Genomic DNA, 15231 nt, shown 5'->3' on the forward strand with positions numbered 1-15231 from the left:
ATCTTCTTCTTCTTCTTCTTCTTCTTCTTCTTCTTCTTCTTCTTCTTCTTCTTCTTCTTCTTCTTCTTCTTCTTCTTCATCATCATCTTCTTCTTCTTCTTCATCTTCTTCATCTTCTTCATCTTCTTCATCATCATCATCATCTTCATCATCTTCTTCTTCTTCATCATCTTCATCTTCTTCTTCATCTTCTTCATCATCATCATCTTCATCATCTTCTTCTTCTTCATCATCTTCATCATCTTCTTCATCTTCTTCATCTTCATCATCTTCATCATCTTCTTCTTCATCATCTTCATCATCTTCTTCTTCTTCATCTTCTTCTTCATCTTCTTCTTCATCTTCTTCTTCATCTTCTTCATCTTCTTCTTCATCTTCTTCATCTTCTTCATCATCTTCTTCTTCATCTTCTTCATCTTCTTCTTCATCTTCATCATCTTCTTCATCTTCTTCTTCATCTTCTTCTTCACTCCTGGGATGAACTGAATTGTTCTGTCATGTTGGTTTGCTGTTGTTCATCATTGTATCTGTGCAATAAATGCCATTCAAATGTTGTATTTTAAACGAACTACATATTTTTGTCTCTTGTGTTCAAAAGTTTGCAGTCAATAACATATTTCTGTTTTAAAGAAATCAGTTCTGACTTTATATCTCGCTGCGTTTCTGGAAGCTTGTTTCCGCCACAGAATAATCACGCAATTCTGAGATAAAAAACATTTTAAAAGACAATTGCGACTTTTTATTGTGTGGCGGAAACAAGCTTCCGTAGAAACGTGTGTATTCTGTTACTGAACCCTTCCTGCTGCTGTGTGGAACGGTCACGTGACCCGATCTCCGCAGGATCATGTTTATAGGGTGTCGTGTTCACACTGTGTCTTTTACAAAACAACTAGAACAATCACTGTTTGTCCTCATGTCGAGGCTTTCAAGCTTGATGATGTTATCCAGTGAAGTTTTCCTCACAGTGAAGCATCGACTGCTGAGAACGAATCATTGAATCAGTTCGTTCCTTGAGAACCTGATCACTCCAATTCAAAGAACACACCGCTTAGTTTCGTGAACTGAATCAGCCGTTAGAGTTAAAAGAACTAACTGACACACACGTAATGAACACTTCTCTAGTGAATCTAAAGCTTTATTTCATTATTCATTTATACAATATATAGCTTTACAGGGATCAGCAGGGAAATAACAGAATCAATTATGCAAACTTCATAAAATATAAGACACATTCAAATGCTCTGTAAAGCAGAGTGTTCAGTTCAGTGTTGATTCAGTTCAGTGTTGATTCAGTTCAGTGATGATTCAGTTCAGTGATGATTGGGTTCAGTGTTGATTGGGTTCAGTGGTGATTGGGTTCAGTGGTGATTGGGTTCAGTGTTGATTGGGTTCAGTGTTGATTGGGTTCAGTGTTGATTGGGTTCAGTGTTGATTGAGTTCAGTGTTGATTGAGTTCAGTGTTGATTGGGTTCAGTGTTGATTGGGTTCAGTGTTGATTGAGTTCAGTGTTGATTGGGTTCAGTGTTGATTGGGTTCAGTGTTGATTGAGTTCAGTGTTGATTGTGTTCAGTGTTGATTGTGTTCAGTGTTGATTGTGTTCAGTGTTGATTGAGTTCAGTGTTGATTGAGTTCAGTGTTGATTGGGTTCAGTGTTGATTGGGTTCAGTGTTGATTGGGTTCAGTGTTGATTGGGTTCAGTGTTGATTGGGTTCAGTGTTGATTGGGTTCAGTGTTGATTGGGTTCAGTGTTGATTGGGTTCAGTGTTGATTGGGTTCAGTGTTGATTGAGTTCAGTGTTGATTGGGTTCAGTGTTGATTGGGTTCAGTGTTGATTGTGTTCAGTGTTGATTGGGTTCAGTGTTGATTGAGTTCAGTGTTGATTGAGTTCAGTGTTGATTGGGTTCAGTGTTGATTGGGTTCAGTGATGATTGTGTTCAGTGTTGATTGGGTTCAGTGTTGATTGGGTTCAGTGTTGATTGGGTGCAGTGTTGATTGGGTTCAGTGTTGATTGGGTTCAGTGTTGATTGTGTTCAGTGTTGATTGGGTTCAGTGTTGATTGGGTTCAGTGTTGATTGGGTTCAGTGTTGATTGGGTTCAGTGTTGATTGGGTTCAGTGTTGATTGGGTTCAGTGTTGATTGGGTTCAGTGTTGATTGGGTTCAGTGTTGATTGGGTTCAGTGTTGATTGGGTTCAGTGTTGATTGAGTTCAGTGTTGATTGGGTTCAGTGTTGATTGGGTTCAGTGTTGATTGAGTTCAGTGTTGATTGGGTTCAGTGTTGATTGGGTTCAGTGTTGATTGGGTTCAGTGTTGATTGGGTTCAGTGTTGATTGGGTTCAGTGTTGATTGGGTTCAGTGTTGATTGGGTTCAGTGTTGATTGGGTTCAGTGTTGATTGGGTTCAGTGTTGATTGAGTTCAGTGTTGATTGAGTTCAGTGTTGATTGGGTTCAGTGTTGATTGAGTTCAGTGTTGATTGGGTTCAGTGTTGATTGGGTTCAGTGTTGATTGGGTTCAGTGTTGATTGGGTTCAGTGTTGATTGGGTTCAGTGTTGATTGGGTTCAGTGTTGATTGAGTTCAGTGTTGATTGTGTTCAGTGTTGATTGTGTTCAGTGTTGATTGTGTTCAGTGTTGATTGAGTTCAGTGTTGATTGAGTTCAGTGTTGATTGGGTTCAGTGTTGATTGGGTTCAGTGTTGATTGTGTTCAGTGTTGATTGTGTTCAGTGTTGATTGGGTTCAGTGTTGATTGGGTTCAGTGTTGATTGAGTTCAGTGTTGATTGTGTTCAGTGTTGATTGTGTTCAGTGTTGATTGTGTTCAGTGTTGATTGAGTTCAGTGTTGATTGAGTTCAGTGTTGATTGGGTTCAGTGTTGATTGGGTTCAGTGTTGATTGAGTTCAGTGTTGATTGTGTTCAGTGTTGATTGTGTTCAGTGTTGATTGTGTTCAGTGTTGATTGAGTTCAGTGTTGATTGAGTTCAGTGTTGATTGAGTTCAGTGTTGATTGGGTTCAGTGTTGATTGGGTTCAGTGTTGATTGGGTTCAGTGTTGATTGTGTTCAGTGTTGATTGAGTTCAGTGTTGATTGAGTTCAGTGTTGATTGAGTTCAGTGTTGATTGGGTTCAGTGTTGATTGAGTTCAGTGTTGATTGAGTTCAGTGTTGATTGAGTTCAGTGTTGATTCGGTTCAGTGATGATTCGGTTCAGTGATGATTCGGTTCAGTGTTGATTGGGTTCAGTGTTGATTGAGTTCAGTGTTGATTGGGTTCAGTGTTGATTGGGTTCAGTGTTGATTCGGTTCAGTGATGATTCGGTTCAGTGATGATTCGGTTCAGTGTTGATTGGGTTCAGTGTTGATTGAGTTCAGTGTTGATTGGGTTCAGTGTTGATTGAGTTCAGTGTTGATTCGGTTCAGTGATGATTCGGTTCAGTGATGATTCGGTTCAGTGTTGATTGGGTTCAGTGTTGATTGAGTTCAGTGTTGATTGGGTTCAGTGTTGATTGGGTTCAGTGTTGATTGGGTTCAGTGTTGATTGGGTTCAGTGTTGATTGGGTTCAGTGTTGATTGAGTTCAGTGTTGATTGTGTTCAGTGTTGATTGAGTTCAGTGTTGATTGAGTTCAGTGTTGATTGAGTTCAGTGTTGATTGGGTTCAGTGTTGATTGAGTTCAGTGTTGATTGAGTTCAGTGTTGATTGAGTTCAGTGTTGATTGAGTTCAGTGTTGATTGAGTTCAGTGTTGATTGAGTTCAGTGTTGATTGAGTTCAGTGGTGATTGGGTTCAGTGGTGATTGGGTTCAGTGGTGATTGGGTTCAGTGGTGATTGGGTTCAGTGTTGATTGGGTTCAGTGTTGATTGGGTTCAGTGTTGATTGAGTTCAGTGTTGATTGAGTTCAGTGTTGATTGAGTTCAGTGTTGATTGGGTTCAGTGTTGATTGAGTTCAGTGGTGATTGGGTTCAGTGGTGATTGGGTTCAGTGGTGATTGGGTTCAGTGGTGATTGGGTTCAGTGTTGATTGGGTTCAGTGTTGATTGGGTTCAGTGTTGATTGAGTTCAGTGTTGATTGAGTTCAGTGTTGATTGAGTTCAGTGTTGATTGGGTTCAGTGTTGATTGAGTTCAGTGTTGATTGGGTTCAGTGTTGATTGGGTTCAGTGTTGATTGAGTTCAGTGTTGATTGGGTTCAGTGTTGATTGGGTTCAGTGTTGATTGGGTTCAGTGTTGATTGGGTTCAGTGTTGATTGGGTTCAGTGTTGATTGGGTTCAGTGTTGATTGGGTTCAGTGTTGATTGGGTTCAGTGTTGATTGGGTTCAGTGTTGATTGAGTTCAGTGTTGATTGGGTTCAGTGTTGATTGAGTTCAGTGTTGATTGGGTTCAGTGTTGATTGGGTTCAGTGTTGATTGGGTTCAGTGTTGATTGGGTTCAGTGTTGATTGGGTTCAGTGTTGATTGGGTTCAGTGTTGATTGGGTTCAGTGTTGATTGAGTTCAGTGTTGATTGGGTTCAGTGTTGATTGGGTTCAGTGTTGATTGGGTTCAGTGTTGATTGGGTTCAGTGTTGATTGGGTTCAGTGTTGATTGGGTTCAGTGTTGATTGGGTTCAGTGTTGATTGAGTTCAGTGTTGATTGGGTTCAGTGTTGATTGAGTTCAGTGTTGATTGAGTTCAGTGTTGATTGAGTTCAGTGTTGATTGGGTTCAGTGTTGATTGAGTTCAGTGTTGATTGGGTTCAGTGTTGATTGGGTTCAGTGTTGATTGGGTTCAGTGTTGATTGGGTTCAGTGTTGATTGAGTTCAGTGTTGATTGAGTTCAGTGATGATTCAGTTCAGTGTTGATTCAGTTCAGTAGCGATGTTGATGTTGAGCTGGTCAAGGTTTTAGCAAGCAATGATTTCAATCACAGTGTGTTTCTCTGTAGAGCGAGTGCATGATAACAGAATGAGTACTGGTTGTATAATGATGATCTCAACTAACAGCCTGTGACTGATTAAAGCTTGGATTTGACGTAGTTTTTAATGGATCAATGGCATGTAAATGTCTCATTAGTGGAATATGATGATCTGGAGGGTGATCATGTGTTGAAGCATCGGCTGTGATCCTGGAGACAGAGAGGCTGTGAAACGCCCTGATTAATCCGTGTCCCAGCTCCTGATCCCAGACCTGAGGGAGGGAGTAGCGTGATCATCTGCAGTCTGAGGAGAATGAATCATCTTAGCTTCATGTTTGGACACAGCATCACCGCCTCCTCAGATCTCTACACACTCCTAATGCGAAGCCTTCTACAGGACTCTTACTCTTGATCACGCGTGGAGAGCTGGTGATCGGTCGATACTGACTGGAAATGAGTTCTGGCCACTTATTCAAAATATGTAGAAAAATCTAACTTTTAATTTCAGTCAATTTACACAAAATATAAATGCGGAATAAATGAAATGTGGTTTCCACCAATTATTGGCACCCCTACACATTGTAATGAGTACAACTGAAGTGAAGTATATTCCCATGTGTGTTTTTAAGATGACCTCAGTGATCAGGAGCAGAAGTCATGACTTCCTGTTTCCTGTTTCAGGTCAGTCGGCCCTGTGCAATCAATTTATTATAAGTTTAATTACAATTTTTTTTTTTTCAAGTGTTGATTCGATTCAGTTCAGTTCAGTTCAGTGTTGATTCAGTTCAGTGTTGATAACTTATTTGTGTCTATGTTTCTTTTTGTCATTTTTTCCCCCATGTTTACCTGTAATGTTTTAATGCTTAGTAATGTTTAATAATAAAAAAAAAGGTTCAGTGATGATTCAGTTCAGTTCAGTGGTTCAGTTCAGTGTTGATTCATTCAGTTCAGTGGTTCAATTCAGTGTTGATTCAGCTCAGTTCAGTGGTTCAGTTCAGTGTTGATTCAGTTCAGTTCAGTGTTGATTCAGTTCAGTTCAGTAGTTCAGTTCAGTGTTGATTCAGTTCAGTTCAGTGTTGATTCAGTTCAGTTCAGTGTTCAGTTCAGTGTTGATTCAGTTCAGTTCAGTGTTGATTCAGTTCAGTTCAGTAGTTCAGTTCAGTGTTGATTCAGTTCAGTTCAGTGTTGATTCAGTTCAGTTCAGTGTTCAGTTCAGTGTTGATTCAGTTCAGTTCAGTGTTGATTCAGTTCAGTTCAGTAGTTCAGTTCAGTGTTGATTCAGTTCAGTTCAGTGTTGATTCAGTTCAGTTCAGTGTTGATTCAGTTCAGTTCAGTGTTGATAACTTATTTGTTTTTTTCCATGTTTATCTGTATTGTTTTATTGCTTTTGTAATGTAAAAAAAAAAAAAAGAAAAGTTCAGTTGATTCAGTTCAGTAACAATGTTGATGTTGAGCCGATGTCTAGCTTTTAGCACATAATGATTAAAATGTCATGTTTCTCACTATTGTTTGAGGGCGAGTGAATGATGACAGAATTTAATTTTCTGGATTTAATACTCGGAAAAACTAATCAATTAAATCCATGAAAACACCTCCACTCACTCGCTCAGCTCAGAGATCCACTGGTTAACGATCACACGTTGATCTGGTTCTATGAATATGCAAATGAGCCCCGCCTCCACTCACTCACTCAGCTCAGAGATCCACTGGTTGACGATCACACGTTGATCTGATTGGTTACAAGGTAGTTTGTGACATCAGAAACACCAGCGATTTCAAAGCGTGTTTTTGAGACTGTCTTTGGTTCACTGCAGTTTTAAGGAGGAAATACTCAGCAATGCTGTCGACTTATGAACTTACACATGCTTTGTCTTAAAGCATATTAAAAACACCACAGAGACACATAAACAACATTAAAAGCTGGATCTTCACCACAGGGGGACTTAAATCTGTTGACTTTAGCAACACTTGTTACATTACAGTAAATGCCAATGAAGGACAACTCAAGAAGTATTACGTTTCTCAATATCCTTTTAGATATTATATTTAGAAATATGAGCCCCAGTCTCAGCTTTTGAGCCAGATAATAACATGGTTATTATTCTGATAATATTTGGACATCTCTGAGTGAGTTTCTCTGCTCTTATAAAGCCTGATGTGTTCGTGCACATGCTCGGAGACTCCAGCAGAGGGCAGTGTCGGAAACCACATCAGAGTCTAGGACCCGTGGTGTACTCAAGTTATAGTTCTGTCTTGTGAATATTCTATAATAATTATAGCAAGTGACTTTTACTGGGCTGATAGCATATTGATCATTGCATAAAAATGACAATATTGTTCATCTAAGATTTAATACAGAAGTGGATCCATAAAGAGTTTAGTTGTTTTAACACAAATTAAGGAAATAATCTGGAGATATTCCTTCCTGTGCATGTTGTTTTAATTCATTCTTTACAAGTAACTATTTTTAGATTATTATTTGTACCTATATCCTTGTAAGTAGCAATTCCCTTTTACTAGTTTACATTAGACTAGTACTTACTCTCAATTAGAATGAGTACAATAATAACAATTTCATTGGTAATGATTGATAAATATGGCTGTTAAAAAACAAATCTTACAAGTTACATGTGTAACTCAAGAGTCCCATGGCGAGTAGTTGCTTATAAAATGTTAAAAATGACTTTCCATGGTAACTTTTCTTTGTTTTGTACGTTTCTTCTCCCGATTCCCATGCGTTTGGGAGGGGGGAACTCTCGCGAGAGTTGGCGCGCGTGAGGAGGACTCTTAGCGCTCATAGGCTGCGCGTGTCAGTCGACTTACAGCGGGCTGTGAGGAGAACTGGCGCGACCCCTTTGTCCTTAAATACAACTCTTTTCATACGCTAAAACTTCTTAAAGTTTCTTTAAACTCGCGTTAGAGTACTTCTACTCGCTAGGGACTCAACCAGGTCGGGTTATACTAGTTATTTTCGCTCTGTTTGAAGTTAAAGGCTGGGCCTTTACACGCGCTCCTGACGAGAGAAGAAGAGAAGCTGTTTTTCTGCGACTAAAAGTCCATAAATGCTTTTTACCGAAATGGACCTGTTGAACCAGTACTTTGACAAAATGAACAACAACATTGGCATGCTGTGCTACGAAGGTAAGATTAAAACCATTTACTGCTTTCTGACTCTTGGTTAGTGAAATTAAGTGTTTGGCAGTGAAAATAACGGACGCCCGTGACGTCACCGAGTGTCGCTGGGCTGTCGCGCGCGCGCGCGCGCTGTTTTTCTCTATTTCACGCGACTTTTACGATGTTTATTTACTTCTAACGTAGATTTTAGATTCAAGTTTTTTTAAGGTTCAGGTTTAAGAAGAATGACTGAAGAAGCTTTTTATTCGTTTGTTCATGGGGAAAAAGTTTTTTTTGCTTCACGAAAAAACAATAATAACAACAGACGTGTTGCCATTTGACGTCACGTCGAAAACAGCATTTAGCGGTAATTATACACTGTTTCTAAGTGCTCATTTTAAACAAGTGAATGCATGGAATATTTGCAATTATTACTTTGGGGGGAAAAAAGCGTTTAAAATTGTTGAAAGAAATGGAGACATTACAGAACCAAATATAAACACTTATTCATTAATGCTTTTTAAATATCAATGTTTATATTTCAGCCTTTTTGGCCACTTTTTATTTTATTTTATCTTATTTTTAAGTAGTAAAGTGCAGAACGTGTCAGGAATTGGCTCAGAATTGTTCTTTTTAATATTATTATCTGAATTTTGGTCACTTTACATTAGGTTGCCTTTATGTACTATACTTACAATACTATGTATTAGATTTACTGTGTAACTACATGTTGCTCTGGAATAAATGGTTAATACATTAGAGGTTTAGTTTGGTTGAGGAGTGAAGTAAGGGTAGCCTAATGGATGCATTATGTTAGCAGTTTAACTACTAAAGTACTTGCATTTAATTAAACTTTGAAGTAATTACAATGCACCAACAGCAAGTATGCAAGTAAACTGTGTCAAATGGCTATTAAGGACATGTAATATTAACTCTGACCAGAACTGTGTTATTATTATTGTTATTATTATTTGAAGTGTGCATGAGAAATGTGTAGTATGCGGATTCCTTTGCTGCATGTTCTGCAATCCGGAGCATTTACTCATGCCATTACTCTCCTTCTGTCTCTCTCTGTTCATCTGCACTGTGGCACATTGCGTTTGGTGTTATCTTGAGTAACATGTGAGGCCATAGGGTTCAGTAGAGCTGTGGATGGAGTAGAAAAGCAGGTAAACTGAGCGTGCATCTCTACACTAGCCTGCTGTTGTGGACCATCACATGTCAAGACAGCAGAAATGTGATCCATTCTTCCTCTAGACCCGTTTACTCGCCCGGACGTGAGGTGCCAGTGGCTCTCTTCATCTGATGGGCTTGAGATTTACCAGCAACATTTATGCATCAGGTCAAATAAAAGACCATTACTTTATTCAGGGCTTGACATTAAGCCTCTTCATATGCTCATCTCTGACAAGTGTTAATGTTGAGCCCTGCTTTATTAACACTTCGGTTACACTTTATAAGTTTATATAATTTGCTGAGTAATATTGAAACTACATGTACTATATGGTTAGAATTTGGTTGAGGGTTAGTTGCATGTAATTATGCATAATTTACTGATATTACTGTAGTATGTACATGTAACGTGATTGGTTGAGGGTTAGTTGCATGTAATTATGCATAATTTACTGATATTACTGTCGTATGTACATGTAACGTGATTGGTTGAAGGTTAGTTGCATGTAATTATGCATAATTTACTGATATTGCTGTAGTATGTACATGTAACGTGATTGGTTGAAGGTTAGTTGCATGTAATTATGCATAATTTACTGATATTACTGAAGTATGTACATGTAACGTGATTGGTTGAAGGTTAGTTGCATGTAATTATGCATAATTTACTGATATTACTGTAGTAAACATCTGCACATTTTCATGTTTTCGATCTAGAGTGATTGACATCTGCATAATTGGTGCAGTGTTTTGGCTTCAAGCACAGTATTAGTTTTAATGTTGAAGTTTCTGATTGGTGTTTTCGATATAAACTCCCTTTATCATTTGTTTTGCGGCCTTTTTTTGTGTTTGTTGTATAGATATTTATCCTGTTGTACGGCATAATGGCCAACTACTGTTGGTTTGATTGTGCTAAATAAGTTGATTGATTTTATAGTTGCTTTACAAAGCGTTATAAAGCTAGTTCGTTCTTCAGTTTTGCTTGAAATACATTAAGGGCCTCTACACATAGGGTGTGCAATATTTTTCTAATAATTTAGTCAATTATTCCCCTAATACAACAATTACCAGATGCTTTATTTCAAGACATTTGTCAGGTTTTTGTCTTTTAAATGTTTCTTGTGAGTAGGAATAATTTGTTACCCATCTCATCCCAAACCTCAATTGCTAATTCCAAAATGTAATTTTAGAGATAGTAACGGAGACTCTTCATGTTTTCATTCATCTTTTCTGAGTTGTTGAGATGTGAGTGTCAGGAATGAGTGTGTACTGTAGTATATACCAGAGGTGGGAGTAAGTCACACATGTGCAAGTCCAAGTCAATTTTGTGAAAAGCAAGTCAAGTCAAGTCACTGCTTTATGTCAAGCAAGTCAAGTCGTAACTTGGGTCACAAGTCATTGGCAAGTCATACAAACGTTTGATGATTTCACTGAATTTATATATTAAAATAAGTTAAAACTACAGAAGTTGTGGACTATGGTTTTATTTGCAACATTTTTTTTAAATATGCATTTCCACATACAGCTGAGTGGTTACTACAATAAAAAAATACAATTTCAAACTACATAGCCTAAAATGTAAATGTAACTGAAATTAGGCCTACATTAAAGCATAAAAAAAAATAATATGCCACAAACATTGCAGAAGACCATTAAAAGGTATTAAACAACTCACAATTCAAGTATAATGGTTCCTATGCCACCAAATGGCATTCTTCAAACTGGCATCCCCTTTATATAAATTATATATTTTTAATTAAGTTAAATCCGCCAAATCACCGTCTTAATGTACGAGTCATAGAAGCATTCGTTCAACTGATTTGTTCAAAACGGCAGATTCGTTCTGGAGCTAAGCAACTACTGAATCACAAATACGCATAACTCTTTCTGTGGCTTGTTTGGAACTATTGTCATTGCAGAAATAGAGCAAAAACAGAGAATATTTGGAATATTATGTCTAAAATGTCACATCACAATATTCACTCTTTGTTTACTGAACTGTTTTATAAAATCATTATCACATTTGCAATCGCGCCAATATTCTGGAAATATTTGTTAATATCATATGTTATAATTACAAAAATAACTCATACTAGGGCAATTTTTCCACCACATTTTGAATTTTGGGTGCATATTAATTCTGCTGCCATTTTGCCCCCAACAGATAACATCTAACCCTGCTTTAAGAGAAACATAAAACACGACAAAACATTAACAGTTTTCTATGTTGTTTTTCGTCATTGGAAAGAACAAACAGGTTAAACAAGCCATACTTTTAGACGTGGTGAATGAAGTTTGACTGTTTGAGGTTGTGATGGTCCGATATCCCTTGCCTGTTATTATGCGTACAGCAAATCTTGTATGAATATGGTCTATTTCTAGTGTTTATATCCAAAAAGAAACGATGCTGGGAGATGTTTTTATATTTAGCGCGCTCACCGCGATGTATGTTTTCTCTGGGCTTGTGCAGCGTCACGCAATCGCGCAGAATCTGATGACTGGCATCAATGGTTCCGTTGCTTTCATTTTGTTCATCAATTGATGTTGCGATGATTTATATAAAAATCAAGTCATTCTCGAGTCACACAGTTCAAGTCTCGAGTCATTGGATCTCAAGTCAAAGTCAAGTCATTTTCTTAATTTAGTCAAGCAAGTCTCAAGTCCTTAAATTTGCGACTCGAGTCAAGTCATGTGACTCGAGTCCCCCATGTCTGGTATATACTGTGGGTTTTTAAAAGCTTCCCTCAAAGGTGTACTAAATGTTGCTTAATAAAGCTCAAAAGCGTTTGTAACTGGTGTTGTGGGCCTGTCTGTAACTCTGATGAACTCTCTGATGGTGATCACGCCTGTGAGCGACGTCTTCCTCGACTCTCCTGTGTCTCCAGACAACTCTTCAAAACATTAAGTGGAAAAACTCCAGAGCAACTGAGCGGTTGTGGTGTCTCTCGACGGGCTTGGGTTCGGAGAATCTGCTCTGACCCGCTGTAATGCCCTCGGCTCGGGCAGCCGGTCACATGACCCAGTGACAGCGGATGGAAATACACAATCGCAGCCGGTTTCTGCTCCCTGTTGCACGGCTGGCGCTCCAGCTATTTATACTGTGTGCCAGAGAATGTCCTGAGCACATGGCTAATCTATTACAGCATCGGCCTGGAAATAGCTCTGTTTCTGCATGGCTTTCTGTCTCTGCCGAGTCGAAACGTGCAGCTCTCGTTGGCTTCGCTGAACTTTGCTTTTGCACTTTATCTGGAATTGATTGAACGCAGCCATTCAAAGGTCACAGACAAGCTTATCTTATCTTTATGCTCGTTGTTCTTCACACCAATGATGTTGAGGACTCTTTTACTATGAGCTGGGGAGATTATAAAACTGAGCAAGCCTTGTGGGAATTACATGAACGCTTGTTTAACACACTATTCACTTACTAATGTGAGAGCAGGAATGTTTTCCATTGACGAGTTGAACTGAGACGCTTCGGGCTGGGAGAAAACATTGATTCTCAGATGCAGAAAACTTGCATCTCAAAATGCTTGTATAATGCAGAATGAATGTAAACATAGACAGTTGTGTTTTAAAGTGATAGTTCACCTAAAAATGAAAATCTGTCTTCAGTTTCTCACCCTCTTGTTGTTTCACACCCGTAAGACTTTCTTTTTATCACAAAAAAAGATATTTTAAATGAAATCTGAGCGATTTCTGTCCCTCCATTGACAGTCTATGAATTAGAATAAATGAAAGTCCATTTCAAAAAATCCTGAAAACAACTTTCAACATTAAAAATAATCATCAAATGTTTCTTGATCATCAAATCCTCATATTAGAGTGATTTCTGAAGGATCATGTGACCCTGAAGACTGGAGTAATGATGCTGAACATTCAGCTTTGATCACAGGAATAAATTACACTTTACTGTATATTCAAATAGAGAACAGTTATTATAAATTGTAATATTTCATATTAATACTGTTTTTAAAAAATATTTTAAAGCAAATAAATGCAGCTTGGTGAGCAGAAGAGACTCTCAAAAAACATTTTTAAAAAGTACCAATCCCAAACTTTTGAGTGGCAGTGTGTGTATCGCTGGACTTGGAGAGCATGTTTCCCTGGATCACAGAGTTCAGGAGGAGGAACGTTTGGCCTTTTCCATGTTGCAGCAGTGGCTTGCTGAGTGTGTGTGTCTGTGTGTGTGTCTGTGTGTGTGTGTGTGTGTGTTAGAAGCAGAGCCGTGAGCCAGGGGTGAAACGCTGACTGTCATCTTTGCTGCTGAAGGCTAAAGAGCTGCAGGCAACAGAACGATAAGACCCTAATAAACCCATTCCTGTTTAACAGTTCCCTCTAAAAGAGACGTGTGAATCTCTCCGTGTGAATCTCCCCGTATGAATCTCCCCGAATGAATCTCCCCGTGTGAATCTCCCCGTGTGAATCTCCCCGTGTGAATCTCTCCGTGTGAATCTCTCCGTGTGAATCTCTCCGTGTGAATCTCTCCGTGTGAATCTCTCCGTGTGAATCTCTCCGTGTGAATCTCTCCGTATGAATCTTTTCGTGTGAATCTCCCCGTGTGAATCTCTCCGAATGAATCTCCCCGTGTGAATCTCTCCGAATGAATCTTTTCGTGTGAATCTCCCCGTGTGAATCTCTCCGTATGAATCTCTCCGAATGAATCTTTCCGTGTGAATCGCTGGTCAGAGAAGATCAGATTTCAGACGCTGTAAAGGAAAGGCGGCCATTGTTCTGCAAGCATCGGAAGTATGATCAGGAGACAAAAGTGTCATTTGCGTTGGATGTTGTCGTCTTGTTGTCTTCTGAAAATGTCCACATTAATCCGGATACATTTGAAAAGGGTGTTTTCGTTTAAAGCGGCTCTCCGTCCACACTAGCGTTTTCCTAATGTTTCTCATCCACACTGAAACTCCTGAAAACGCTAAATTCCCCTTTACTGCGCATGCGTAAACCCTCACTAAATCTCACAGAGACGATCCAGACGGAGAAATAAATAATAAAGTTATCGCTCAATTCTTCTGACAGGATCATTTTATTGAGCAGAATATCTCCTCATTCACTGATGGTCCAGGTCGCTCTCACTCACTATTATATGTTTGGTGTAAAACGCTAAAACTGCTCATGTTTCACCGCAGGACAGCAGATGTGAGTGTATTCTGTCATCTCTGCAGGACTGTGATATGAAGAGTGTGTGAAGTCACATATTTCAGCAACAGTGTGAGAGTGAATAGCAGATAACAGGCACAATACCGCTATAAACATCAATATCTATATAATGTGTCACACAAGGGCGTAGATTTGGTTTGAACATTGGGGGGGTTGAAGTTTGGGTCTGCATATTTTTCATGTGATCATGGTATAAATATTGGGGGGGTTGTAATGCATAGATTTAAATATGCAATCTTTAAATATGTTATATCCCCCCCCAACCCCCCCCACAAATTACGCCCCTGGTGTCACATGACTAAACTTACGTCATCGTTTCTCAGTCCACACTACAACGAGAAGACGGCGTTTTCAAAAAGCTGTTTTCATTAATAAAAACGCCGTCTCAGTGTCGACGGAAGAGGAAACGTAGAGGAAAACATGGGTTTTAAAAGGAGAGCGTATTAGTGTGTGTAAGGGTTCGGGTCTGTAACACAATCTCTCTCTGGCTTGACGTTTGAAGTCTCCAGTAGTCGAGCTGGACTTTGATCACTCGTGCTCATAATGACAGTCTTTCAATGGATCAGACATTGGCTTCGTCTCGTCTAACGCTGATAGGCATCTCTAATGGCTCCTGCGCTTCCAGAGGAGGTTTATCCTCGTCGTCTCAGAAAATACAGACTCGCTGAAGTGTGAAATTCAACAGGTTTGTTGAGAGCAGCTTTGTTCAGTTCTCTCTCTTCTCCAGGCGTTAGCGTGTGAAGGGTGTCTGCGTGTGGGTTTTGCAGAGAGGAAATCGAGCTGGAGATTTGCTTTCCCGGAGGAAGACGGTGAATTAGTGTTTCGCAGACAAACTTTGATTTCAGTGCCATTGGAGTTGAAAACTTTTCACTAGCGGAGCAAGTCTATTAACTCCGACATCC

General features: G+C 39.1%; 2 protein-coding genes across 2 annotated transcripts in view; one reads left to right on the forward strand and one right to left on the reverse strand.

Moving 5' to 3' along the window:
* Nucleotides 1-5198, reverse strand: part of LOC307150714 (uncharacterized protein) — a gene marked incomplete at both ends in the record, with an annotated part of 5802 nt that extends 604 nt beyond the window's left edge. Inside the window, 2 exons of the mRNA XM_079858170.1 lie at nt 1-472; nt 5149-5198. The exon at nt 1-472 is cut by the window's left edge and continues 42 nt beyond it. Of these exons, the coding sequence (XP_079714296.1) occupies nt 1-472; nt 5149-5198 (522 nt within the window). The remainder of the gene's footprint in view (nt 473-5148) is intronic.
* Nucleotides 1-15231, forward strand: part of vgll4b (vestigial-like family member 4b) — a 69229-nt gene that overhangs the window by 21794 nt on the left and 32204 nt on the right. The window lies entirely within an intron of this gene.

This window comes from Squalius cephalus (genome assembly GCF_949319135.1).
Source record: "Squalius cephalus genome assembly, chromosome: 22".
Lineage (NCBI taxonomy): Eukaryota > Metazoa > Chordata > Actinopteri > Cypriniformes > Leuciscidae > Squalius > Squalius cephalus.